Below are 26,793 nucleotides of genomic sequence, written 5' to 3' on the forward strand. Positions count from 1 at the left end.
TCAATGTGTATGAACAGAGTGTGTGCTCTGAATTGGCCAAGCCATTAAAATGGGGAAAGGGACTTTGGTATATAAATACACATTAACATTGTGTGTATAGATCATAAAAAATCATATCATTGACATGTTGTTGATGACCCTTTGCTGCATTTTGCAAATTTGTCATTTATTCTTATTGGTGTCAGTCATGGCTCCTCTCCAGCAAAAGTTAAACACTACATCATTGTCTTATGTAGCTTATTCTGTCACACAATTTTATTCAGCTGAAGAAAACCCCTCTGTCGTGAAGATTAAACATATGACATATAAGTCTGTACAAAAAGGGAGTACAAGGATTCCATAATTTGCAGTTTCATAACACAACCTAAAGAACACACAGGGCAACCAAACCTTTACAAATGTAAATATCCATCCTTTCCAAGCACTAGATATCAGTAGGTGAAAATAGATATGATGAGATCTACAAAATACAGCTCTGAAGTTCACAAACATCAGTAGATCCATTTACACAATACTCAATAAATCAAGTCCTTCAAGAGGATTGGCAGTTTGGGTACACATGGTCAATAGCCCTGTGTTTTGGTATTCTTTCAATCAAACGCTTGAGACTGTGAAAATGGCACAAAATGTACTTTGTTATTTTGATACTGTAGTCTTCTAAAAACTTTAATGGCTTCTTTTATTGATTCTCTTCAACCAACTCTGGTCTACATTTAACACTCCAATACAGCTCGGCAAATTAGTTTCATCAAATGAACATTGTTAATACTGCATTCATTACATATTAGTTGATAATCTACTTGCAGAAGTAAAGAGTAAAATAAGAGGTAATTAGAATAAATATATCAATAACAAAATAAAAATCAACCAAAAAATCCTATACTTTGCTAACTGGTTAGAAAATTACTTTAGTCACATTATAGTTAATTTATTGCTGGTGTCACTCGAAACTCTTAAGCAAATAAAAATAAATAGTAGTCTTGCCTTGAACCAGTCATGCCCACTACACTGATAAACAATAATTCAGAAATTTGAAAGAAACAGAAAGAGAAGAGAGAAACGACTTAAGGTTATTCTGAGAACTTATTGTTATGTGTTACTGGATACTCAGTGATAAAGGCAGCCATATGCATTGGCACCAGCTATAGACTTGAAGCAAAACATAACAAAAAGAGCTACAGTTCAAGCAAAAAGCCAAGAACAAATAACAGACAAAAAGAATGAAAATAATTTCAGGGAAAAAAATTCTGAACCCTTTCTGACAATCATGTGGAATTACTCCCTTGAGGTCACAGTATCCCTTTGAACAAACTGATTAGCATTTTCATGTTGTTTAAAACTCAAGAATGCCTTCAAATACAAAAGAAACCCAACATTTACAAATTGTATGCATTTGCATTTTTGTATGTATATAAACATACAGCTTATATGTATGCATGTTTGTGTGTATAATATATATATATAAATACATCATATGCAAATATCCAGACATATAATGTGATTATATACACCATATATATACATATGCACACATATGCACACAAATCAATATATTAAAAAAGTCAGCATTCCCATATAGTGACTTACCAAAACTTTTCCTCCTCACACAATGTTTGAAAAACCAATTTTGGAATGTTCATGGGCACAAATCTTAATGAAAAATGTGGAGGAGACATAAACAAAAGTGGAAATTACTAAGATCAGCCATTTATGACACTGGCTTCCAGGCTCTTATCACCAAGTGTCTGGACCAGCAATGCTACTCATCTCTAAATTCTTTTATCACAAAAAATTATATATTTTCTCTATTTTCTTGACTAAAAAATAGATTAACCATCAACAGTGTAATGTGACTAATAACATGTTCTAAAAAAAAAAAAAAAAATCTTACTGGGCAAAGTAATATATGTTTTAAAACATCAGAATAACTTGGCATCTAAATAGGGTTCACTTTCCACTGTAGCTGGTCCAACCAGTCTGCTGGTTTTGATGTAAATCTTGGGCCCGGGCTTTAAGCACCAAGACAGTTACAGATTAGGCAATATGGCCAAATATATTGACTCTTTTTAAACTGAATGCACTTACAACCAATTGAAAGTGCACAGCTTTTGTTCCAGAAAGCTTTGAGAGAATCAGAATCTAAAATAAGCATTAGTCTAGAAGCTAGCTACATGTTCACAACAGACAAGTGTAAAAGGTGAGACTGTTAGACCCTTGTACAATGGGTAGGAGCACAGTATGGACAAACAGAATAGCAAAGTATTTAATTCAAAACAAGTTCATTTTCCCCCCACCCCCAATGGAATATAACAAAACTACACCAATCTGCCCCAATACTGAAACTACTCCTACCCATTTTAAGTTTATTTACCAATGAATGTTGGGATTTTAATTAGGATTAAATAGCAATACTATTATGAGCTTTGTTTTTTTTTTATATCCTGGGTGGATATGCCTAAACATTTAAGGCTGTGACATGATATGCAGGTCCTTTATAATTATAACATGCCATGTACTAATGTTTTAAAATCATAATCCTATTCTCCGATATTTGGGAAAACTCAAAATGGGAACTTTTTTTCACATATAATTCATGCTAGCCCCACCCATGAAATTTAACCCCATTATTTATGTTCACAGAAAAAAATAAACAAATAAATAAAAATTAAATTAAATAAATCAAAAAGGTAAAAAAAAATTCTATATGACACTGAAATAAGGCGTAGATAAGAAGGTACATACTTGGTTTTAACTTCATTATCTGGATCACTCCCCATCCAAAATGAGGCTACATCATGGTTGTCTAGTGAAGACTCGCCCTCCTGAAAAGAAAAACCATTATATACAGCCAACAGGCTATTACATACATACATACACCAACGGGAGGTAGCCAAAGTCAAAGGCTCCCACCCATTTCATCCCCACATATTCCACTCCCATTCACCACCCCTCCCTCGTTCTTTTCTTGGCTCCTCCTGGATGACGGATCATCCCTGCATCTTGCCCACTGCCCTGGGTTAGAAGCAATGTTACAAGACACAGCACATCCACAGCAAGTCCACTTCATTACTTGGTGACCCCCCCTTTCCATCCCCTCATGCAGAAAAGGAGAAGATGGGGAGAAATCCCTTCAGGCTACATCAAAATATCATTCACACATACTTCCTCACCTCCCAACCCCTACCCATTCCCTTCCATGCATCACAGCATCATCCATACATAACCATGCTCCACTCACCCTTATCTTCTGTCTTCTCCCTTTCTTCCTCAACAGACATTCCCCTTTTCCCAATGCCCCTTTACCCCATCCATCCATCTCATCCATGGTTGCCTCCTCAAGTTCACTCCTTCCACTTCTGCCTTCCATACCTTTTACTAATATTTCTTCACTCATTCTTTCCTAATGTCCAAACAATCCAAATACTCTTTCATCCACCCTATCTCCCAACTCCCTTTACACCCCCACTCTCTTCCTCACCTCCTTGTTTCTCATTCTATCCAACCTGGTAACCCCTACCATACTTCTCAGGCATTTCATCCCAAACACATTTACACTCTCTTATATTCCGTGTTTCTGCTCTATACAATGTGCATCCAAAACTCTTCCTACTCTTCTCCTGGTTGCCATTATATAATCCATTAAACCCCTATCTACCACCCTTCTATTCACCACCCACTCCCATGTGTACTTATGCTTGGCTTTCTTTCTAAAAATTGTATTTGCTATCATCAACTCTCTAGACACATCTCCACCATCATTTCTCCACTACAATTTTTCCCTGGAACTCCATGTTTCCTAACCACTGTATTATTTCATCTACCCTAGCACTGAAATCTCCTAATACAATTACAATGACATTTCTACCTAAACCTTCTATGCACTCATTTAAATCTATCCAAAAAGCCTCCCTTTCCTCTACACTCTCTCTTCTAACTACCAGGCCCATATGCACTTACAAAAACCCACATCTCCCTTCACAGTTTCTCCTTCATCCACATTAACCTTGAAGAAACTTTCTTCCACTCCACCATTTCTTTCCGTCATCCTCTCTTCACTCCTAACACCCTCCCAACTACACTCCCAAAATTAAACTTCCCCTCCCTTTCAATTTACATACATACATACATATACCAAAGGCTTTTTCCCCCTACACAGGTGGTAGCCACAAAGAAAAAGGCATAGAATCCACTCCCACCCATTCCATTTCCTATATATTCCACTCCCCTCCACCCTCCTCCCTCCCTCTTATCTTGGCACCTCCTGGATGACGGGTCATCCCTGCATCCTGTCCACTGTCCTGGGTCAGAAGCAGTGTCGCAAGACACAGCACATCCACAGCAAGGCCGCTTCATAACTTCGGCGACCCCCCTTCTCCATCCCCTCATGCAGAAAAGGAGAAGACAGGGAGAAATCCCTTCGGGCTGCGTCAATTTTTTTTTCATACATACTTCCTCACCCCCCCTTCCCCACCCACTCCCCTTCATGCATCATAGCATCATCTATACATAACCCCTCTCCAATCACCCCTATCTTCTGTCCTCTCCTGTCCTTCCTCCACAGACATTCCTCTCTTTTGTAATGCCCCTTTCACCCCATCCATCCTAGGATGCCCCCTCATATTCACTCCTTCCACCTCTGCCTTCCATACTTCTTTTACTAATCTTTCTTCACTCATTCTTTCCATGTGTCCAAACCATCCTAATATCCTTTCATCAACCCTATCTCCCAGTTCCCTTTCCACCCCTGTTCTCCTCCTCACCTCCTCATTTCTTACTCTATCCAGCCTAGTAACCCTTATCATACTTCTCAAACATTTCATCTCAAACACATTCAAACTCCTTCTCTCTTCCTCTCTCATGTTCCATGTTTCTGCCCCGTACAATGCTGTTGGTACAATCACTCCTTCATATAACCTCCTCTTAGCATCCATTCCCAGATGTCTATTTCTCATTACATTTTTCAATCCACCATGGCATTTACTCGCTTCTCTCAATCTACATTCTACCTCCACCCCCACTCTTCCCTTTCCTGTCACATTCGCACCCAAATATCTAAAACTATCCACTTCCTCCAGTCTTTCACCCTTAATGCTCACCTCCAGCCTGCTGTCACTCTCTCCACTTGTACATCTCATCACCTTACTTTTACCCACATTTATCTTCACCTTCCCTCTTTCACACACCTTCTCAAACTCTGTCACTAACTTCCTCAATCCCTCCTCTGATCCTGCTACAAGCGCAGTGTCGTCAGCAAACAACAACTGGCTCACCTCCCACTTTTCTCCATTTTCTTTAATCATCTCCAACCCCTGACCCACTACCCTTGCATTCACCTCTCGCACCACCCCATCCATGTAAAGATTGAACACCCAGGGTGACATAACATATCCCTGATGAAGTCCCACCTATACCTCAAACCATTCACTCTCTCCTTATCTAATCCTAACACAAGCTCTACTACTCTCGTAAAAACTCTTGAATGCTCTTAACAGCTTTCCTCCTATCCCATATATCTGCAGTACCTCCCACAATGCCTTCCTATCTACCCTGTCATAAGCCTTTTCCAGATCAATAAAAGCCCAGAAAACATCCTTACCTTTTCCTATACCTTTCTCACATATCTGTCTTACCACAAAGATCTGATCTACACAACCTCTACCTGTCCTAAAACTACACTGTTCCTCACCAATTACTCCCTCTGTTCCTCTCCTAATCCTCTCAATCAAGACCCTCCCATATGCCTTCCCAACTACACTTACAAGCTGATCCCTCTGAAACTACTACATTCACACTTGTCCCCCTTTCCCTTGTAAAGTGGAACTATACAGGCACTCCTCCAGCACTCGACCCCTCTCTCAAAAAAACATTAAATAACCTCACCAGCCAGTCCACCATTACTGTACCTCCTTTCTTCAGACATTCTGCATGGCATACATACAGACCAGGTGCCTTACCTGCTCTCATCATCTTAACAGCTGCTTTCACTTCATTCTTCCCTATTTCTCCTCCATTTTCCTCACTCATCACTCTCATTTTCTTAGCGCTTCCCACTGCAACTACCTTTCCCTCCCTATCCTCCTTCACATTTAGCAACTCCCTAAAATACTCTGCCCACCTTCCTCTCACTGCCTTCTTTTCCATTATCATCTCTCCATCTGCACCTTTTACCTTTTCCTCTCTACTTGATTCGCCTCCTTTTTCTCTTTTTTATTTCCTTCCAAAACATCTTTTTATTGGTTTCAAAATTTTCTGTCATACTCTTACCCCATTTCACATCTGTTCTCCTCTTTGCTTCCTTTATCTTATGCTTAACTTCCTTTCTCTTTACTTTGTACCTCTCATACGATTCCCTCGTCCTAATGTGCTAGCATTAGTTTCACTTAATGCTAGCACATCCATCTTTCTTCTCACAAACATACTACCCATTTCTTCCTTTTTACTTTAATCTGTACCACATCTACTCACATTAAAAGACCCAAACCTTAGGGTTTTGGTTAGAAAACTCCTACCAGACCCTCTCATGCCTTTGCTTTTTTTTTTTAGGAATGTCCCCTTTGGGGCTACAGAAAGTAGGATGCCTAGCTCTATCCCTGTCGTTTTTTTGTCATCTTTTACAACTCAAATGGGAACACTTGGTGGCAGTATTCTTTCTCCCCCTACCACAGGGTTAGGTTAAGCAAAAAAGGAAATGAATATTTTGAGAAGTGGTACAGGACAGTATTAAGAGTGGAGTGGCAGCACAAGTAAAATAAAGCACCATCATTTCTCTATGACAAGAGATTTCCTTTATCATAGACAAAATGATGTTTGGCTCTGGTCCATAGGGGCACCCCATATAGACCTTGAAGTATCAGCTGGATGCTACTTAGCAAATTTTAACCACAGAATAACATGCAGCCAATGCCCTTGATGGGGGTATTTAAGTTTTACTTAATTCAAATCTATATACAAAAGGCTTTTTCCCCTTACATGGGAGGTAGCCAAGTCAAAAGGCATGTACCCACTCCCATCCACCACCCTTTCTTCCTTCTCATCTTAGCTCCTCATGGATAATGGGTCATCCCTTTATCCCACCCATTGCACTGGGTCAGAAGTAATGCAGCAAGACACAGTGTATCCACAGCAAGGCCACTTCACTTAATTGGCATCCCCCCTCTCTGTCCCCTTTGGGCTGTCAAAATATCATTCATACATAACCACTCCCAACTACCCACCTTCCCCTGTCTCCTCCCATCCTTGGATCACAGTATCATCTATACACAGTCATTCTCCACTCACTAATGTCTCCTGCCTTCTCCCTTTCTTGCTCAACAGACATTCTCTTGCCCAAAGCCCCTTTCACCCCATCCATCCATCTCATCCTCAGTCTTCCCCCCAAGTTCACTCCTTCCACTTCTGCCTTCCAAACCTCTTTTACTAATATTTCTTCACTCATTCTTTCCATGTGTCCAAACCATTCCATCAAATGAATAAATGAAGTAAAAAAATAAACTAGAAAAGTGGTCATGGTATAAACAGTTTGACAAAGAAGTAGAAGAATAGGAAGAATTCTCAGATTCTATATATGATCAACTTATGTGGCATTGACAAAGAAAGCTATGAGCACACAACTAACACCAGTTTAGTAATTGCAATTCTCTAGCTTAAGTTGTATTTAACAAGCAAGAAGAAAGTTTTGATACATCTGATTTTAAATTCTCAGCCTATCATGATGCTTCTGATCATTCAATCGCCAACTTTATGATCAATCTGCAACTTTACCTCCATACTGTAACAAGTAAATACGAAACACATCTTACCTCCATGGCTGGGTTCCAAGGTTGTGTAGGTCCCGGATATCGTGCTGGGGGAGGTTCTGCATGCAGCTCCGTTACCAGAGGTGCTCCAAAATTGACGGACTCCACTAAAATTAATAAAAAACAAAACAATTAAAGCATATGAACAAAGCAAAGGAAATGACAATAATCACACTTCTATCTTTTTTTTTACACACGGAGGCATAAAGGAGGGGAATCTAACTTTACAGATTTGTTTCTAGCATACATACACCAAAAGTTTTTTCTCTTATAAGGGAGGTAGCCAAAAAACAAAGGCATAAAAACCACTCCCACTCATTCCATCCCTATCACACTCCACTCCCCTCCACCCTCTTATCTTGGCACCTCTTTCTATTTTGTTTCTAGCAACTGTCCAATAATGTCAATCAGCAAAGGAAAAAAATTGTGAGATGATAGATAACAATAAATCGTTGCCCCAGATTTCACAGACTGGAAACTTGTACCCCAGCAAAGATTAGCAATGTTTGAGCTTTCCCATGGATCTCTATTGGACAAAACATTGGATATCTGTGTTCTATTTACGTCACTGGTTGAAAATAACACGAGAGGAGGAGTCCTTTTGTCAGATCTCCTTATGTGAAATGGTGGAGGAAATACACTTGAAATTGAGAGAAAGAGATGTTTAGCTCAATCCAGAGACCAACAGTTCACTCCTCAGACCTGCATCTAGAGATGAAGGTGATAGCGTTGATGGATTTTGAAGATACGCAGCAGGGAGATGATATTCTCTCAAGTCCATTTAGACATTTAGAAGAACCACTTCTTGCAGGTGCCTGTCATTGGTCACTGGATTTGCTGAATATAACAATATATAAGAACACAATTACAAAGATAATTGTGCTAAGATGGGAGGGAGGGTGGAGGGGTGTGGAGTGTTTTCAGGGATGAAATGGGTGGGAATGTTTTTGTGCCTTGTCCTTTTTGGCTACCCCCCTGGTAAGGGGGAAAAAGCCTTGGTATATGTATGTATGTATGTATGTATAAGAACACAATGTCCTGTTGACATGAAAACACCCTCAATACATTCTGTATATCATTTATATACCCCACAGGCCTTCTAACATTTCTAAAAGGGGCAGTCAATTAAAAGTACACACCTACATCAAATGGGGAAAAAATGTATCAATACAAAACTTTTTGAATGAGATAAGTACCTTTTTTGTATTAATACCAAATGATTTCAACAAGTTGAAGCACAAACCCTAGAGTCACAGTGCATTACATGCCCCTTTCACCCCATCCATCCATTCTATTTTTAGTTTCTCCTCAAATTCCCTCCATCCACTTATGCTTTCCACACTTTTTGCTAGTCTTTCCTCCCAAATTCTTTCCACATACCCACACTATATCAGCGTTCTTTGATTAACCCTATCTGCTAGTCCTCTTTCAACCCCCATTCTCCACCTCACCTCCACATTTCTATCCAGTTCACACCTACCATACTTCTTAAAAACTATATTTCTAACATGTTTAAGTTCTTCCTTTCTGCCTCCTTCATATTCCAAGTCTCTGTTCTATAAAGGTCCTTGGATACATCCACTCTATCATAAAGTCTTCTGTATGCATTCATCCCCAGATACCTAATTCTTATAACACTTTTCATTTCGCTCCAGACATCTACTTGCTTCTCTCCCTCTGTACTTCATATCCATTCCTCCTTTACCTGGCAACTGACCCCAAATATCTATAACTCTTCACTTTCTCCAATCTCTTACACTTTAAACTCACCTCCAACCCACCACCACCTTCATTCCTTGTACACTTCATCACCTCACTTTTGTCCACAGTTACTTTCAGTTTCTTCCCCTCACACACCTTCTCAAACTCTACCACTACTATCTTTAACCTATTCTCTGACTCAGGTACAAGTATGTACCACAGGACCCTTTCCCCCCTTATATGGGAAAGGAAGGGTGGCTCAGCTATGACAGACACCCACTCTACCCATCCAACATCTATTTGTTGTCCCTTTTATCTTATCTACTTGTGGATGAAGGGGCAACACTGTCTCCTGCCCACTATCTGGGTCAGAAGCAATGCAGCAACACAGCACCTCCACAGCAAGGCCCAACAGCCAAAGCTGGTTTAACCCCACTGCTTCATTTACATGGCAACCCTCCTTCCTCAATCCCACATGAATAAATACAGAAGATGGGAAATTCCTTTGGGCCAAGTCAAAAGGCACATACCCACTTCCACCCATTCCAATTTACATATATACATATATCAACGGCTTTTTCACCCTTACGAGGGAGGTACCCAAAAACAAAGGAATAAAACTCACTCCCACACATCCCATCCCCACATACTCCACTCCCATTCATCCCTCTCCCTCCCTCCCATCTTGACTACTCCTGGATGACAGGCCATCCTTGCATCTTGCCCACTGCCCTCAGTGAGAAGCAATGTAACAAGACACAACATATCCATAGCAAGGCCACTTCATTTAATCGGCAACTCCCCCTCTCTGTCTCCTCATATAGAAAAAGAGAAGATGGGGAGAAATCCCTTCAGGCTGCATGAAAATATTCACACATATTCCCTCAACCCCCCCCATCCCACACCCACTCCCTTCCATGCATCATTCATACACAACCATTCTCCACCCATCCCTATCTTCTGTCTTCTCACTTCCTTCCTCAACAGGCATTCCCCTCTTTCCCAATGCCCCTTTTATCCCATCCATCCATCTCATCCCCTCATGTTCACTTCTTCCACCTCTGCCTTTCATGCATATTTTACTAATCTTTCTTCACTCATTCTTTCCATATGTCCAAACCATTCCAATACTTTTCCATCAACCCTATCTCCCAACTCCCTTTCCACCCCCACTCTCCTCCTCACCTCATTTCTCATTCTATCCAGCCTAGTAACCCCTACCATACTTCTCAGGCATTTCATCTTAAACATATTTAAACTCTCTTCCTCTCTTATGTTCCATGTTTCTTCCCCATACAGTGCTGTCAGCACAATCACCCCTTCATAAAATCTCCTCTTAGCATCCATTCCTAGATGTCTATTTTTTATTACATTTTTAATCCCACAAGGCATTTACTTGCTTCTCTCAATGTACATTCTACCTCCACCTCCACTCCTCCCTTTCCCACCATGTTTGCACCCAAGTATCTTGAGCTATCCACTTCCTCCTGTATCTCTCCCGTAATACTCACTTCCAATTTGCTGCCACATTCTCCCCTTGTACATCTCATCACCTTACCTTTACCCATATTTATCTTCAACTTCCTTCTTGCACACACATTCCCAAACCCTCACTAACTTCCTTAATCCCTCCTCTGATCATGCTACAAATGCAGTGTTGTCAGCAAGCAACAACTAGCTTACCTCCCATTTTTCTCCATTTTCTTTAACCATCTCCAATCCCCAGCCCATTACCCTTGCATTTACATCTTCCACCACATTATCCATGTATAAATTGAACAGCCAAGGTGACATAACACATCTTTGGCAAAGTCCCACCTTCACTTCAAACAACTCTCTCTCTCCATTTCTAATTCTAACACAGGCTCTACTACATACATGCATACATATACCAAAGGCTTTTTCCCCCTTACAAGGGAGGTAGCCAAAAAACAAAGGCATAAAATCCCCTCCCACCCATTCCATCCCCACATACTCCACTCCCATTCACCACCCTCCCTCTCTCTTATCTTGGCTCCTCCTGGATGACAAGTCATCCCTGCATCTTGCCCACTGCCCTGGGTCAGAAGCACTGTCACAAGACAGCACATCCACAGCAAGGCCACTTCATATAATCAGTGACTCACCCTCTCCACCCCTTCCTACAGAAAAAGAGAAGACAGGCTGCATCAAATTATTTTTCACATATCCTTCATGTCCCCACCTCCCCACCCACTCCCTTTCATGCATCACAGCATCATCCATACACAACCATTCTCCATTAACCCCTATCTTCTGTCCTTCCTCAACAGACATTCCCCTCTTTCCCAAAGCCCCTTTTACCCCATCCATCCATCTCATCTTTGGTCGCCCCCTCATGTTCACTCCTTCCACACCTCTTTTACCAATATTTCCTCATTCATTCTTTCCATATGTCCAAAACAACCCAATACTCTTTCATCAACCCTATCTCCCAACTCCCTTTCTGCCCATTCTCCTCCTCCTCACCTTGTTTCTCAATCTATCCAGCCTAGTAACTTCTATCATACTTCTCAGGCACCTCATCTGAAACCACTCACTCTCTCCATTTCTGATTCTAACACAGGTTCTACTAATCTTGTAAAAACTCTTGACTGCTCTTAACACCTTTCCTCCTATCCCATATATCTGCAATACCTCCCAGTGTGATCCTACCTTGTCATAAGCCTTTTCCAAATCCATAAAGGCCCAAAAATCATCCTTACCCTTTCCTAAATCTTTCTCACAAAAATCAGATCCATGCACCCCATACCTGTCCTAAATCCACACTGTTCCTATCCTAATCCTCTCAATCAAAACTCTACCATAAGCCTTCCCAACTACTCAATAAACTACTCTCAAACTACTACTCACACTTGTCCCTTTTTCCCTTGTAAAGTGGAACTATTCAGGCACTCCTCCAGTCCTTCGGTACTCTACCCTCTTTTAGACAAACATTAAACAACCTCACTAGTTAGTCCACCTCACTCTACCTCCTTTTTTCAGACACGCCACATGACACCCAACCTACCCAGGTGCCTTACCTGCTCTCATAACTTTAATAACTGCTATCACCTCATCTTTCCTTATTTCTCCTCCATTTTTCTCATTCATCACTGTTATTTTCTTAGCACTTCCCACTTCAACTACCTTTCCCTCCTTATCCTCCTTCACATTCAGCAGCTCCCTGAAATACTCTGTCCATCTTCCTCTTACTGCCATCTCTTCCATTATCATTTCTCCAACTGCACCTTTTACCTTTTCTTCTCTACTTGATTTGCCTCCTCTTCCTCTCTTAATTTCTTTCCAAAACAACTTTATATTACTTTAAAAAAATTCTAAAAACTATATTAGATAAAATATCTTGCAGGTGTATGAAGAAAAATGGAACATCTTCCTGGAAAATACATACTGTGCAATTCTGATTTCGTTCTTTGTTTGGGTCTTGCTGGAGTTCTGGAAGGGATTCTTTGAGGAACATTTGCAACCACTCCTTCTTCATCCATCTGTGAAAATAAATGTAAAGCATCATTAGCAATAAATATCACCAAAACATATACAAGAAAAATATAATAAAATGAAAGTACAGCAAATAGCATACACATATACCAAAGGCCCCCTTATAAGGAGAGCAGCCAGGTCAAATCACACACCCACTTCACACACATTAATACCCATCCAACACCCCTCTCATATCAGCACCTTGTGGATGAAGGGCCAACCTTGTCCTCCACAACAATGCTCAAGTTTAAAGCAATACTTTAATTCAGTCACATTCTCCTTCCATTCATTCTTATCTTTTGCACTTTCTTTTTCCCATTTAATATGCATCCAAAGCCCCCTTTCCCATCCACCCACCTCACTCTCAGTTTTCCTCTCAAGTTTCCTCCGTCCAATTCTGCTTTCCACAGTTTTTGTCACCTTTCCTCTTTCCATATCAATACATACATACATAAGGCTTTTTCCCCCTACAAGGGGGGGTAGCCAAAAAGAATAAAGGCATAGAAACCACTCCCACTCATTCCAATTCCTATATATTCCACTCCCCTCCACCCTCCCTCTTATCTTGGCACCTCATTTTCATATTAATACCCATCATATTTCTCAAACATTCTGATTTTTCCTTTATGGTTCCCTGTTATTCCAAGTTCCTGCTCCATACAGTACAATAACTTCTTCATTATGCCTTCCCTTTGCATCCATCTCCTAATACTTTCCATTACACCAAAACATTTGCTTCCTTTACTCCAAAATTCACCTCCACACCCACTACTCTATGTGACTGTGAATACACTTCCCCCAACCTTTGACATCTAATCTAAAGCAAAGTTTTATCACTGGAGACATAGCGGTGGGGTCCCATGAACATACATCCTATCCTGTATATTACTGGGTAAATATAAGTACATACATACATACATATACCAAGGCTTTTTCCCCCTTCCAAGGGAGGTAGCCAAAAAGGGAAAGGCATAAAAACACTCCCACCCATTTCATCCCTAAATACACTCCACACCCCTCCCACCCTTCCTCTCATCTGAGCACCTCCTGGATGATGGGTCATCCCTGCACCCTGCCCACCGCCCTGGGTCAGAAGCAGTGTCGCAAGATACAGTACATCCACAGCGAGGCCGCTTCATTTAATCGGCGACCCCCCCTCTCCGTCCCCCTTTGCATATAAGGCGAGGACGGGGAGAAATCCCTTCGGACTACTGGCTATGAACAGATGTTCTTCATATGCATTACCTCCAATTCTGTTGGGAAGGAGGGTTGTGGGCTATGAGCCTTTTGAAGTAGTTCGACTGCTATCCAGCGAGGCAGATCCTGAGCAACAAACGGATGCAGAAGTAATCTGTCTGCTGTTGGTCGCTTTTTCGGGTTTTTCGTTAATGACAACTGAAACATAGAGAATCCAATGATATACTAAATCTGTCACTGAGAGTCAAAGGTGTATAATGGGTCTCCTACAAGAGACCTAATATACGTAAACATATATAAACATACAAATACAAACATACATATACCAAAAGCCCTTCTCTCCATGTAAAGAAGGGTGGCCAAGTCTAGTTTTATTATTTCCAAATAAAACAACGAACACATAATAATGGAGCTATGCTTATATACATACATATACTTAGTCCATATATGAAATGCACACATACTTAAATATAAGACTCAAAAACACTACTACATATATATTATTACAAAACACTACTACATACCTAAAAAAAACTACTGAATATATCATGATAAAACATTTGCCTGAATTACAATACCTTAACAAAATTATGAAAATTCTGTGTCCACTTAGTTTTGTCTTTTAATGTGGGAGGTTTGAAGCCACTTTTAGACATTAGGAAGAGTGCTCGCATAGGGTGTAGGTCAAACATAGGTGGCTGCAACTCAGCAAGCTCAATAGCAGTGATCCCAACAGCCCAAATGTCACATAATTGGTTGTACCCTCCCTTACGCTCCACTGCAGCAACCTGTAAATTTTAAGTAGTTACAATAAATTTTTGTGAAATGAAACAAAAAATAATATCTGCACCTCCAGATGGAAATGAGAGTGATAATGAATTTCGAAGGTGGATGGCAGGGGGATCATTCTCTCAGACATCTATCTCATCTTTTTCACATCCACTCCTTCCTTCACTGCCACATGCTACCCCAAATACTTAAAACTCTTCACTTCATCCAGCTTCTCATCCTTTACACTCACATCCAACATGCCACATCAGCATTCTTTGTAAATCGTATCATCTCACTTATGTTTACATTCCATGTTTGGCACTGATGTTGACCCAAGTTAAGCTTAATTATTTTGCAATTTAACTTTTAACTTCTCTCCTTCCATTTTGTTTTTCCATTTTGCTATCCTTCATAAATCTCTCCTTTACCTCTGACTTCATCTCTTTGGTGCAATACTGTCCCTAAGATAGAAGTACTGTAGAGATGATGAAAAATTCTTACCTCTGGTGCCATCCAATATGGAGTTCCAATGAAGGATTTCCTTTTACTGATTGTTGCTGTAATTTGGGCAGACACACCAAAGTCCGCTAGTTTGACATCACCGTTTTCTGTTAGTAGAATATTTGCACCCTGCAAGACAAATTAAAATTATTCAAAAGTATTTCACATGGTATGCAGCAATATGAGTAACCCTTCATCAACTAAAAGGGACAAGAAAGAAAGAAAGAAAGAAAGAAAGAAAGAAAGAAAGAAAAAAAAAAAAAAACTGACAGGGATCTTTTGGGTGTGGGAATGAATGTGGCAAGATATCATGGAACATACTGAAAAAGACAAAGTACCTGAAGGATACAAAAAAAAACACAGCTCTCCATACAGATGCACCAACTTTTGAAACAATTTCCAAGAATTTTGAAAGATGGAGATAAAGAGACATGATACAAGTGTAAGTCTTTTCCTATAAATTGTAATTATGAATGACAAGCAATTCTGTCCCTAAGAACTACTGGTATTACTTAAAATCTTGATGCTCCCCTCACCTGAACATTGCAAGTATTGGTCTGTGCTGACAAATACATAAATAAAAGCTTAACTCCACACTTTAATTCCTTTAGCATACACTCCCTTACAACAAACTTGAAATCCTACTTTCAATACTCTTCCCTACAGCGACAGTTCCCTTGTTGTCATGTAATGACTTAAGATGTATACTCACAACAGGAGAACCCTTCTATGTGCAGAAAGCTAATTTTAATTTATGTTTCTATGTTTACTACTTGACTGTTACTATCCCTATACGACTTATGGGCTAAACTAGTAGAAATGGGCAGTTTCTTTAGGACTCCACGTCTCCCACATGAGAGAACAGAGGCAACAGATCCACTGATTGATTACTATGAAACTCCTGATCATGAAATGGTTACTCAAAGTTAAAAAGGAAGACGAAGAAGTAGAAAAAGTTATGGCATACCTATTTATTAATTCCTATTTAGCAAGGATGGAAGCAATGGAGGGGGTAGGGAGTGGTTATGTATAAACAATATTTTGACACAGCCTGGAGGGATTTCTTCCATTTTCTCTCTCTTTCTTCATGAAGGGACAGAGAGGTGGGGGTTGCTGATTAAATGAAGTTGCCTTGCTGTGGATGTGCTGTCTTGTTGCATTGCTTATGACCCAGGGTAACAGGCGGGTACAGGAATGACCCATCATCCATGAGGAGCTAAGATGGGGGGGGGGAGAAAGGGTGGATAGGAGTGGAATGGGTGGGAATGGGTATTTGCATTATGAATTGGCTACCTCCCTTATATGGGGAAAAAAGCCCTTGGTATAAACATACATATACCAAAGGCTTTTTTCCTTCTTATAAGGAAGGTAGCCAAAAAATATATAGATATAGATAGATAGAGTATTTACCACCAAAAAATAATGAATACCCATCAACTAACTGTTTCTATATCAACAAATTAAAGTATTAAGAAGAGGGGAGCAAGATGCCACATGTTAAAAGTGTTAATACCACTACATGTAACAACTATTATGTTCCTTTACCTTGATGTCGCGGTGCATCTTTCCCATTCGATGAAGGTATTCCAACCCTCTTAGAGTTTCCCTGCCCATATATGCTATTTGTCTCTCTTGCAGTGGGCCGGTGACTGAAGTGAAAGATAATAATCATGTTATTAGAACAAGTCCTCACACTTTATATAGCAAACTTCAAAATACAGCAGTACCCTAGTTGAAAAGATTCACCATTGAATTATTCAAATACTAAATATTATTTCAGAACTTTGGAGAACATTCTCAGATCAATAGTTTCTTACTGTGATATATGTCCTGCAAGGAGCCTCCACCACAATATTCCATACATATCCATAATTTATCCCTCCGAAGGTAACTGCCGAAATACGCCACAATATTGGGGTGTCGACAGTCCTTCATCATCAGGATCTCTTGCTGGATGATGGTGAAGTCATCACCTGCACCACCAGTATTACATCTCATTATTCTTATGGCAGCCATTAGTATAATTCTCAATATTCATAAAATTCACTCTCATAATACCATAAACATGTAGAAAAACCTCACTATACGACCGAGTGCTATAAAGTAAGTAAAAAAATGTTGGGTGTATGTGAAAGCCCCAGGAGGCAAAAATTGAGGGTAGGGTGTTGACAGGGTCCATGAACACAACCCCACCTCTTATTTACATGTAAAACCCACCTCGATATACGAATTTTCACACTGTGACCAGTCAGCTGGAAACACAACTCGGTTGTATAGTGAGGTATTCCTGTATCTAATTTTTAACTAAACAAGTAAAAAAAAATTCTTACGTGTCTTACCAGAATCATCCTATGATATACTGTACTTGAAAAATTACTTATTCCTACTATACTTTTATATATAATACAACCCTACTGAAGTATTTGTCAAGAGCTGAGAATACTTAGTTATTCATGAAAGAGCTATGCATGTATTAATTTTTTTTGTGATATCTAACAAGTGATAAAAAATATTCACATAAGAATATTCACCTGGTTCAAGTTTGATAACTTTGATGGCTGCAAATTCATTGGTTATTAATCTTTTCGCCTGAAAAATAAAAGAACATATGTTAGTAACTGAATACATCAAATGTAATTGGCAAGTAAGACTACTTTAAAAATCTTACTGAATCAAGTACACAGAACCTAATCAGTCTTACCCTAAAGGTTTAAAAACAATCATAATTATTCCATTCCTAAGTCCTGTTTTATATAGTGGGTTCCCATGTACAAACAATTTGCTGTACAAATAAAGTATATTTTTTCCTCAAGAAATTTAAATTCACCTATCAAGTTGAAATTCTAACAAAGAAACACAACCAGACAGTATTTGCCTTCTAATTTGTAACTTTAATTTTTATACATTTTCATTATTTTTCTTAATGTAGGTTTAGAGTGCATTCAGATAATGAGCATTTCCATTAACACCAGAATGGATTATGTTCCTTCACAGAGATCCAATGGTATATTCATTCAAGACTACAAGCCTAATAATCTTATTCAGTTGGAGGAACATTCTCAACTCCTCTATGGGTTGAAAAGCCATATACCCCAACTTTGTTCAACACTTTAGGTCTTAAATGCTACTCAATGACGGCTCAGTACCAGCCATTCACTTTCTGACTTGTGTTTTCATATTGCTGCCTGGAACAAATGATAGAGTCGTGATACCTGTCAAATGGATGTCAGAGTGAATCACTTCCCAACTCCCCATCTTCACTGCCTATCAATACTCATCTGCATTTGGAGATGTAGTCTTAAAAGGCTCTATGGACTGGGCCCAACATCTACCCCCCCCCCCACTACACACACACTTTTTCACATAAAGAGAGCTGATCACCAGTCACTGCTCACCTCCTCCTCCTCCTGCTCACTGGTAACAGAAACAAACTTACACTAACGCAACACAGACAACATTCCAAAATTTCTTTCCAGAGAGATCTACAGGAGGATCTTGGAACTGTTTGTTTGCTACTATGGCACTCTGGGTTTCAAGTTGGTGAAATCCATGGCAACAATTATATTCATATCATATCATATCAGTAATTACTGTTAAATAAACTTGCACAAAAAAAGCAGCTAAAAGCCAATAATGACTAAGTATGGCTAAGAAACCCATACTCGTTTGTACATCTGTATTTGGACAGAGTTCAACTACTCTGTTATGCATGATATAAAACAACGAGTGCAATGCCAGTCCACTAGAGGAATAACAAGTAGGCATTTTGAAAACAACATAGCTATCAGCTTGAACACAGGGTCTACTATATATATAAAGGTGACTGCACAACAAAAGAGGGAGTTAAAAAACCTAAGATTGCACACACAAAAACTTGTATAATATATGATCATATCCCAAGGTTTGCCAGAAAATAATCTAGCTGCCACAAGGTATTTTTATTCGTGTTAAGGAATTCAATCAATCTGTTGCCCCAGTTTTCTACTTTCATTAAATGAAGGAACCCCATTCCTATCTCAAGTAACCTATCTGGGAGTTGTATACTTATTCTGTCCGCCACTAAATGATTAGGTTCACCTGAACCCCCTCCCCCCATCCCCTGACTGGTTAGGTTCCCTTTTCTTCCATTCAAGGGAATTAATATGTGGAAGGAGTTTCCCCAGTTAATACATACACAAACCAAAGGCCATCTTCCCCTTATAAGGAGGAAGGCAAAGTCAAAACACATACACACACCATCAACAAATAAAACTTGTTCAACCATCTCCACCATCACATTACTTAGGTCAAAGGCAATATTGCAATGCTGATTGTAAGTGATAATGATTGCTGCCTTAAGTTTCGCCAACTGGAAGTCCGCAGCACCACAATGGCTGGCAACAGTTGTCAGACCCTGAGGCTAATATTTCTAGGAACAAACTGGACTGACAGCAGTTTCTGTTCTCTTAGTATACTGAATGTTCCTAATTGTACAGGAAAGGCATTACACTTATGGAATCCTCTATCTTTCCCCAGCTACCATACCTTGTCTTAAACTGGCTTAGGGTTTTAGCTTTGACTACTATTCAAGAAGTTAAAATATCTGGAGGAGAAAAAAAAAAAAAAAAAAAAAATGGAGGAAAGACATCCATCTTTCAGAACCATCACTAGCAGCTACTCAGCAATAGTCCTTTGATTTATGTACATGGATGTAACAAAATTTTTTTCAATACTTTAAATTAAATCTGTAAAAACTGGCACACCAAAAATAGTAACTTTATGAAAATGTTTGTCACACAAAACAAATAATTAGTACCTTTCCTATTGTCATATCTCATTTTTGTTTATGCCAGGAGTCCTTGAGAGACAAAGAAAAACCATCTGGTGAACCCTTGTTCCTTGATGCAAACAAATAAACAAAATGTCTAAAAGATATGCCCTCTGATTTTTTGTATTAGGAAATGATCAGTCACTAAATCTCTGTTCTGCCAAAGCTCAAGTGCTTGTATTAAAATCCAGAACATCTACAGTATTTGATCCAACAAACTCTGCTACATATCTTTTATATAGCAAAACATTTCCTAATCCTGATCTAGGTATTAGTAAAGACTACATGCTTATTATAAAAAAAAAAAAAAATCCAATAACGATTTTGTTAATATCTGCTTCATGCACCACTACATCTCCCTATCTATGAGCAACACATAAAAATTCTAGGCATATTACTGTACATTAGGAAAAATTGCAGATGAAATTATGCATTTTCTAATGGTCCTGCTATAATGAAACTCTATGCACAAGTAATCTTAACCAATACCTTAACCTGACAGATGCATTCTGTGTCAATGTGATAACTACGGTTCAGAATTTCATGTAAGCTTGAAATGCAATCCTTGGCCCACACCACAGTAGCCCTTGACAGACATCAATTTCCTTCATTCAATATATTGATTTGTTAATGAACTCTGCTCTGAATTCCTGAAAAGCATGTCAGAGGTATGACTATCTCATGAAGACATCTGGATTGAGCAAATTTACAAACTTATCTGTGTTCATACTCAACTACCTAAACAATTGACTGCATGTCAAAATTTCTGTTACTGATAAGTATATAAAGACCAACCATCTAGTCTAAGTATAATACAGCAATATGGCTTTCATCCAGTTAATCTGGATCAATTGTGCTGTTTTGGCCCTCATTATAAAATTGAGGTGAAGAATTTAAGTGACCAGTCAGTCCATATGCAAATGAAGTTCATACAGCAATATTTAAATAACTGCTACTAACCTGATGCATAATGAGTCTTAAGCAGCCCATGCACGATAAATTACATTGAGCAATTTCATTGTCAATTCAGAGTACTGACAATGAAATTGCGCAATATAATTGATCGTGTATGGGCCGCTTTACAGACATATGATCTGTAGATAAAGTTTGATATTCTTATAACTTAATGCCAGCAAAATTCAAATCCATCTTTATCATAAACTCTCCATTAACACTTTCATGCAAAATTAGTTACAGTAAGCAGGTAGATGATCTTAACGCTCATTACTAAAATGACAAGCCAATTTGCATATCAGCCCTAGACTGCACAATCAACCAAAGTACTGTAAATGCCACTACCCTAAAAGACCCCATATTATGATTAAGGAATCAAACCAGACTTCATGAACGTAATTATCAATACTACTAAAAGCCAATTCTCTGAGTGTTTGAATTGAATGTTTCATTCTACTTTACAGAATAATTCAACAAATTAAAAGATTCCTTGACAAGATCAGACATTCAAACTTCAATTCAAACCATTACTATCACATTAAAACATTAACCATATTCACTCAAAATTCAAGCATTCATTTTGTCCATGATACATACCTCACATAAAAAATGAAAAAGAGATTACCAAACAAAGTCTAATTATCTAGCTTTCAAATATCATCTCATTATTACTTTAATGAACAATTATATCACACCAAGTGTCAAGTAAGTTATGAAGACTAGAAGTAAATTTTGTCCACCTAACTTGGGCCAATTTTCAACAAGGAATTTCTCTGTTGGCAACAGTTAAGTATTAGATGAGAAGCCAACATCAAGTATTTGATGATACTCCTGCAAGTTAGATTTTATACAGTTATCTTCCCCACCACCTATCTTCCAAAACCTATCAATCATTCCAACTTCAATGTTCATATAGAGTACCAATCCCAACCTTTCTCTCAACTTCAACTATTCCCTTCCCTTTCTTCCACATATGGAGAGTTGACAACTGGCACATAGTGACAGTCTTCTCTTCCTTCTCCTGCCAGCTGGGGGTCAAAAATAGACTAACACTATTACTACACAGACAATAGTGCAAAGTTTCTTCTCAGAGATTTATCGAAGAGCTCAAGGACCAAAACTAGATATTATGGGGCTGCGGGTTTTTGCTCAGTGAAATTCAGGAAAGCAGTTGTCATTTGACTGTGTAATCCAACTTACTGCACAACCTGACAGTTCTGTATAACCTTGAATTCATTCCTAAATTTCATTTAATCTGTATGCACTTTAATTTCAATAATGATTCTATAATTTTAAATAGAGTGCACCTATGACATAACTTTATATTCTCATAATTCTCAGTTCTGTGCTTATCTGTCATTGTTTAAAAAAAAAGTCACAATAAGAGACCTGGATAAAATAATTCAGGTAACTACTAAACGTGATTAATTATACAGCGAATTTCAATTATCCGATCATTTCATGCCAAATCAATGATAACAAGGCAAATGTTAACACGTCAAAATATACCTATGTTAGAATGACCTTCAATTAATTGTCACCACGTACTAGTATTTGACCACTTCAATATAAACCTAACACACTACGCAGGCACAGATTTTACATTTTCAAAACATTCTAAAAATATGAAGAACTATATAGGTCAAGTTCAAACTCTGTCTTGTTACGTTAAGTATTAAAATTGTCATACCTTGTAAACATCTCCATAGGTTCCACTACCTATCCTCTGGATCAGTTCATACTCATCTTGAGGATTTCGGCGACTAATATCCGCCGAGAGGGAAGCCGAGGCACTTGCCATCTTTACATTATGAGTACCTCAGCTTCCTCTTCCTCTGTGAAAATTAAAAAAGTATCACAATTGGCACAATTGGGAGTATTTCTCTGCTTCTGTTGTGGTAGTAGCGATGATCTCCTTGGTATGTTTTCAAGGTTTACTTTTGGAAACTGCTAGATTCACACGATTCTTAATTCAAACATGTACTTTTTGTCAAAGTGGGTATTTCTTTGTTTTACGAAATATATTATGCAATTACGTTCCTTAAGCATATTGCATAATTATAAGCACAAACAAATATGTTCTAGTGAAAATTAGAATAGTTCTTTACTCAGCGTTTTATATTCCACTACACCAAGCTGAATGCTGTTGAACTGTTCCCTTGTTCAATACAGCTCCGAGGACGATATTCCCTGTCTAGAAACGAACCTGACGGAAAGGAACATGAAACGAAACTTCTTATACAAGGACCACGGAATAAACCATTGAATCTCCCAAGAGTTCTCAGCGCGGTGAAATTCAGTTGTAGTACACAATCTTGTGCGGGAAATAGTAAAGATGCCTAGATATAACAGAATTGTGATATTTGGCGCGACAGGCACCACGGGACTCTGCTGCGTCGAGGCTGCTGTCCAGCTTGGTAAGTTCTAATTTGACTTTTGTTTTATTACGTAAATTGTTTGAATAGTTACACTTCGCTCTCCGCACGTCGTCTGCTGGTGTGTTGAATTTGTTTGTTAGCTACCAGGGGGCATCACAAAAACAGCTGATACAAGGTCTCGACCTACAAACAAGATACTTGCAGGTATGTGCACTATTTACTCATCACGTAATGTGAGAACAGTTAGTGTAATTGGAATACTGGTAACTTTGCATGTTTGTTTAGAAAGTGATGAAATATGTAGGACGTGACGATCAGCACGGGTGATGCTGACGAAACCGTGGGCAAGATCACCGTAACTATAGTCGATTTTAAATGTTATTTAAACGTTTATTGAGAATTGTGTATTTTTGCCATTGGGTCTTTATTTGTGGCAGACTTAAGAACACATACTGTGACAAATTCTGATGCATTAGGGCATATGAATCCAAATATTTTATGCCGGTTGTAATGAAGCACAAATTTCATTATTTGTTTTGTCTAATTTAGTATTTACACTTAAATTAAAACATATATCTTTATATCTATGCGTAATTATATTTCTGAACCTTCGAGCCTAAAGCTTCATGATCAAACTTACAAATTCCCTGGTAGGCAAAATAAGTCAGTAGATTAATTTTTGATCGTTTATATTACTGATATGTCCTCGGTTTCACATACTTCAAACCCAGTCCCAATGTGTCCAGTAATAGTCCTTGGGTACTGCCATAGATTTGTGTGGTAATGGTGGGTAAATTTCTATATCAGTGGCAATAGTAGGAGGGGAACATTCCTATTTTTCTTTCATCTTTGTATGTGAAAAGGTAGAAGTACTGGTATAGCTGGAAGAGATCCAATAGTGATATAACAAAATATTGAACAAGTGAAGGTAAATGGCCACATTCTCCCATTGCAAAATAGTCTTAAAATGTAGGCCTCACTTTTAACTCTCATATCAGCGTGCATGTCAAATATTAATATCTGACTGAAATTCAACAGGAAAATAAATTGACATAAATCAGTTACAAATATGGGCTTTGGTCAACAGAAGGGATCTGTCTACAAACAGTTCATTAGAGCCGCAGTGGCACACCTTCACAGATTGGTTCCCAGCAATCAGCAAAACACGTATAGAAAATTTACAAACCATACTAGATAAGAATAATAATAGGATGCACCAAACCCTCAAGAGGACACTAACGCTCGGAAACCAAAAATTTCCTAATAGAATATAACATTACAGTGATTGTACACTATGTTAAAGCACCAAACTTGACTCTTCTTATTGTATCATACAAGTGCACCCAGCAGAACATAAAACCAGCATATTACACAAAAATATATAACAACCTACCACCAGTTTTTCACACATGAACACATGCACACTCACATCACAAAAAATCTTGAAGATAGACCACCAAACTCAATACCCCCACCCCTACTTTTGTCAATTACACCATTACATTTTTTAGGAGTTCCTTAACTCTACTCCCAAGGTAGTAAACTACTACTCCTCTTTCCTAACTTCTAGTTCTTACAGTGTTGGCATGCAATTACTACTGAACGAAGTAGGGCCAAGTTTGTTTCTTAAATATTAGCTTCTTAGGGTCATTAGCTAGTGTCATGTCTGTCATAAATGCAATATCCAATTGCTATTCCACTCCATCTTTCCTCTCCTTGTTCTTTTCTTCTCACTGTTACCTTTTCTGCCCTTTTCAGTTATTTTACTTTATCATATTTTCTGTTCTGGTCTTCATTTTCGTTTTAAGCATTCCCTCATTTGAATATATACCTGTCATACATATGAAATAAAGAAATATGTTAGTGGTCCTCAGTGCTAGGGATCACTATTATTGGAAGTCTCCAATACCCAGGCTAAAAGCTTCTGAAATCTAGAGAGTTCTGGAAACTGGAAGCACTTTCCAAAAATCTAGTAATTATTTGAACGAGTTTTCATTCCATATAATTGAGACTTCCTTGTCATAGATTTCCCATTAATATCGTTTTATTACATTATGTAGTTCTAGACTTGCACATGCATGAGATGGGAAAGAATAGGAAATACAGGAGTCTTAATTAGAGTTTATTCCTGACAAGTTTTGTGTTGGCCTTTCTGTAGGTAAGAGTTTACATTATGAAGAGAGTTTAGTGTACTAGCATAGTGTAGCAATAATTTTAATGTGATATTAGGAAATTTTTGGTTTCTGAGTGTTGGTGCCCTCTTGATTTTTTTTTTTTTCATCCTATTATTAATCTTGTCTGTATACAAGACCATGTTATAATTACACTGCTTGACACTCACCACGCAATCCCACAATCTTCTCTACTGACCTGTGGGCTGGTATTGAATTAGGTACGGACAATGGATGACTTGTACAGGTGAAGGGTTAGGTGGGCCCCGCCCTGAACAAGGTCTTCATCGATCAAGACCTCATTCAGACCGGGGATATGGCTCAGCTAAAGAATATGTTCTATTAGGTGCCTTGTTCACAGGGCTACATGGTACTGGTAATCGAAATTTATATATCCATTATTATCACACTATTATAAAAAAAAAATCATTATTATTATTCTTAGAGTATTTGTAATATACAAAATTCTAGAAGCAGTAGAAAATGAAGAATAAATAAATTTCCTGTAGTCAGGGCCGCTTCGGAAAGAAAAGTTCTAAGAGTACTTCAGTGCGAAGTCAAGTGGCGAAGTGCACCGAGCCTCCTCCACTTGGAGTTCCTCCGGCCCTTCTCGCTCGTGATCGCCGAAAGGCAGCAGCCGGGTAGAAAGTCTTCCTGGGGACGTGGGGGAAGGCGGCATTGGCCTTAAAGGCTTCGACTACATCGAAGGAACCATTGCTTTGTTGTTAGCGAAGTAGATAATGTGACGTTCAAAGCCTCGTTTCGTGACCAATTTTATTTATTTATCCGTTTATTTCTCATTTATACCTCGAAAGTCTAGGTTCGATCCCCTTTGCTGCAATCTGTCGTGGGAGAAAGGCGAACTCTGTAACGGCCGCAATGCATCAGCAGGGGATAGGTAAACGCAGTACTTTACACAATGCCCTCGCTGCCAGGCAACGACCATAACATATCGAGGGTGGAGGGATCTCTCGCAACAGCCGCAAGATCGTCGGTGTTCTCCGGTAAAGGGTTATCAC

The 26,793-nt window shown here is 38.8% G+C and overlaps 3 protein-coding genes across 26 annotated transcripts in view; 2 read left to right on the plus strand and 1 right to left on the minus strand.

The window, feature by feature from the left end:
- hppy (MAP4K3-like protein hppy) overlaps positions 1-23,390 on the minus strand; it is a 73,453-nt gene extending 50,063 nt beyond the window's left edge. For 9 of the 23 annotated variants that reach the window (XM_076177909.1, XM_076177911.1, XM_076177905.1 and 6 more), the window contains exons 1-10: positions 22,916-23,313; positions 17,996-18,053; positions 17,282-17,437; positions 17,010-17,113; positions 15,465-15,593; positions 14,771-14,980; positions 14,241-14,390; positions 12,907-13,000; positions 7,800-7,903; positions 2,743-2,822 (exon numbers count right to left, since the gene is read on the minus strand). In XM_076177909.1, the coding sequence (XP_076034024.1) occupies positions 2,743-2,822; positions 7,800-7,903; positions 12,907-13,000; positions 14,241-14,390; positions 14,771-14,980; positions 15,465-15,593; positions 17,010-17,113; positions 17,282-17,437; positions 17,996-18,053; positions 22,916-23,026 (1,196 nt within the window). In that variant the 5' untranslated portion in view covers positions 23,027-23,313. The other 14 variants (XM_076177898.1, XM_076177894.1, XM_076177893.1 and 11 more) reach the window with 5 other exon arrangements.
- Positions 23,391-23,429: 39 nt separating this feature from the next.
- LOC143020936 (flavin reductase (NADPH)-like) overlaps positions 23,430-26,793 on the plus strand; it is a 58,947-nt gene continuing 55,583 nt past the window's right edge. The window contains exon 1 of the mRNA XM_076177921.1: positions 23,430-23,642. Within this exon, the coding sequence (XP_076034036.1) occupies positions 23,561-23,642 (82 nt within the window). The 5' untranslated portion in view covers positions 23,430-23,560. The remainder of the gene's footprint in view (positions 23,643-26,793) is intronic.
- Positions 23,656-26,793, plus strand: part of LOC143020935 (methylglutaconyl-CoA hydratase, mitochondrial) — a 45,152-nt gene continuing 42,014 nt past the window's right edge. The window contains exon 1 of one of the 2 annotated variants that reach the window (XM_076177916.1): positions 23,656-23,807. The gene's annotated coding sequence lies outside the window, so the exon portion shown is untranslated. Of the gene's footprint in view, positions 23,808-23,843; positions 23,867-26,793 lie in introns of those variants that run through there. The other variant, XM_076177920.1, reaches the window with a different exon arrangement.

The sequence above is a fragment of the Oratosquilla oratoria genome, chromosome 41 (assembly GCF_046742065.1).
Source record: "Oratosquilla oratoria isolate Oo_2021 chromosome 41, ASM4674206v1, whole genome shotgun sequence".
In the NCBI taxonomy this organism is placed as follows: Eukaryota; Metazoa; Arthropoda; class Malacostraca; order Stomatopoda; family Squillidae; genus Oratosquilla; species Oratosquilla oratoria.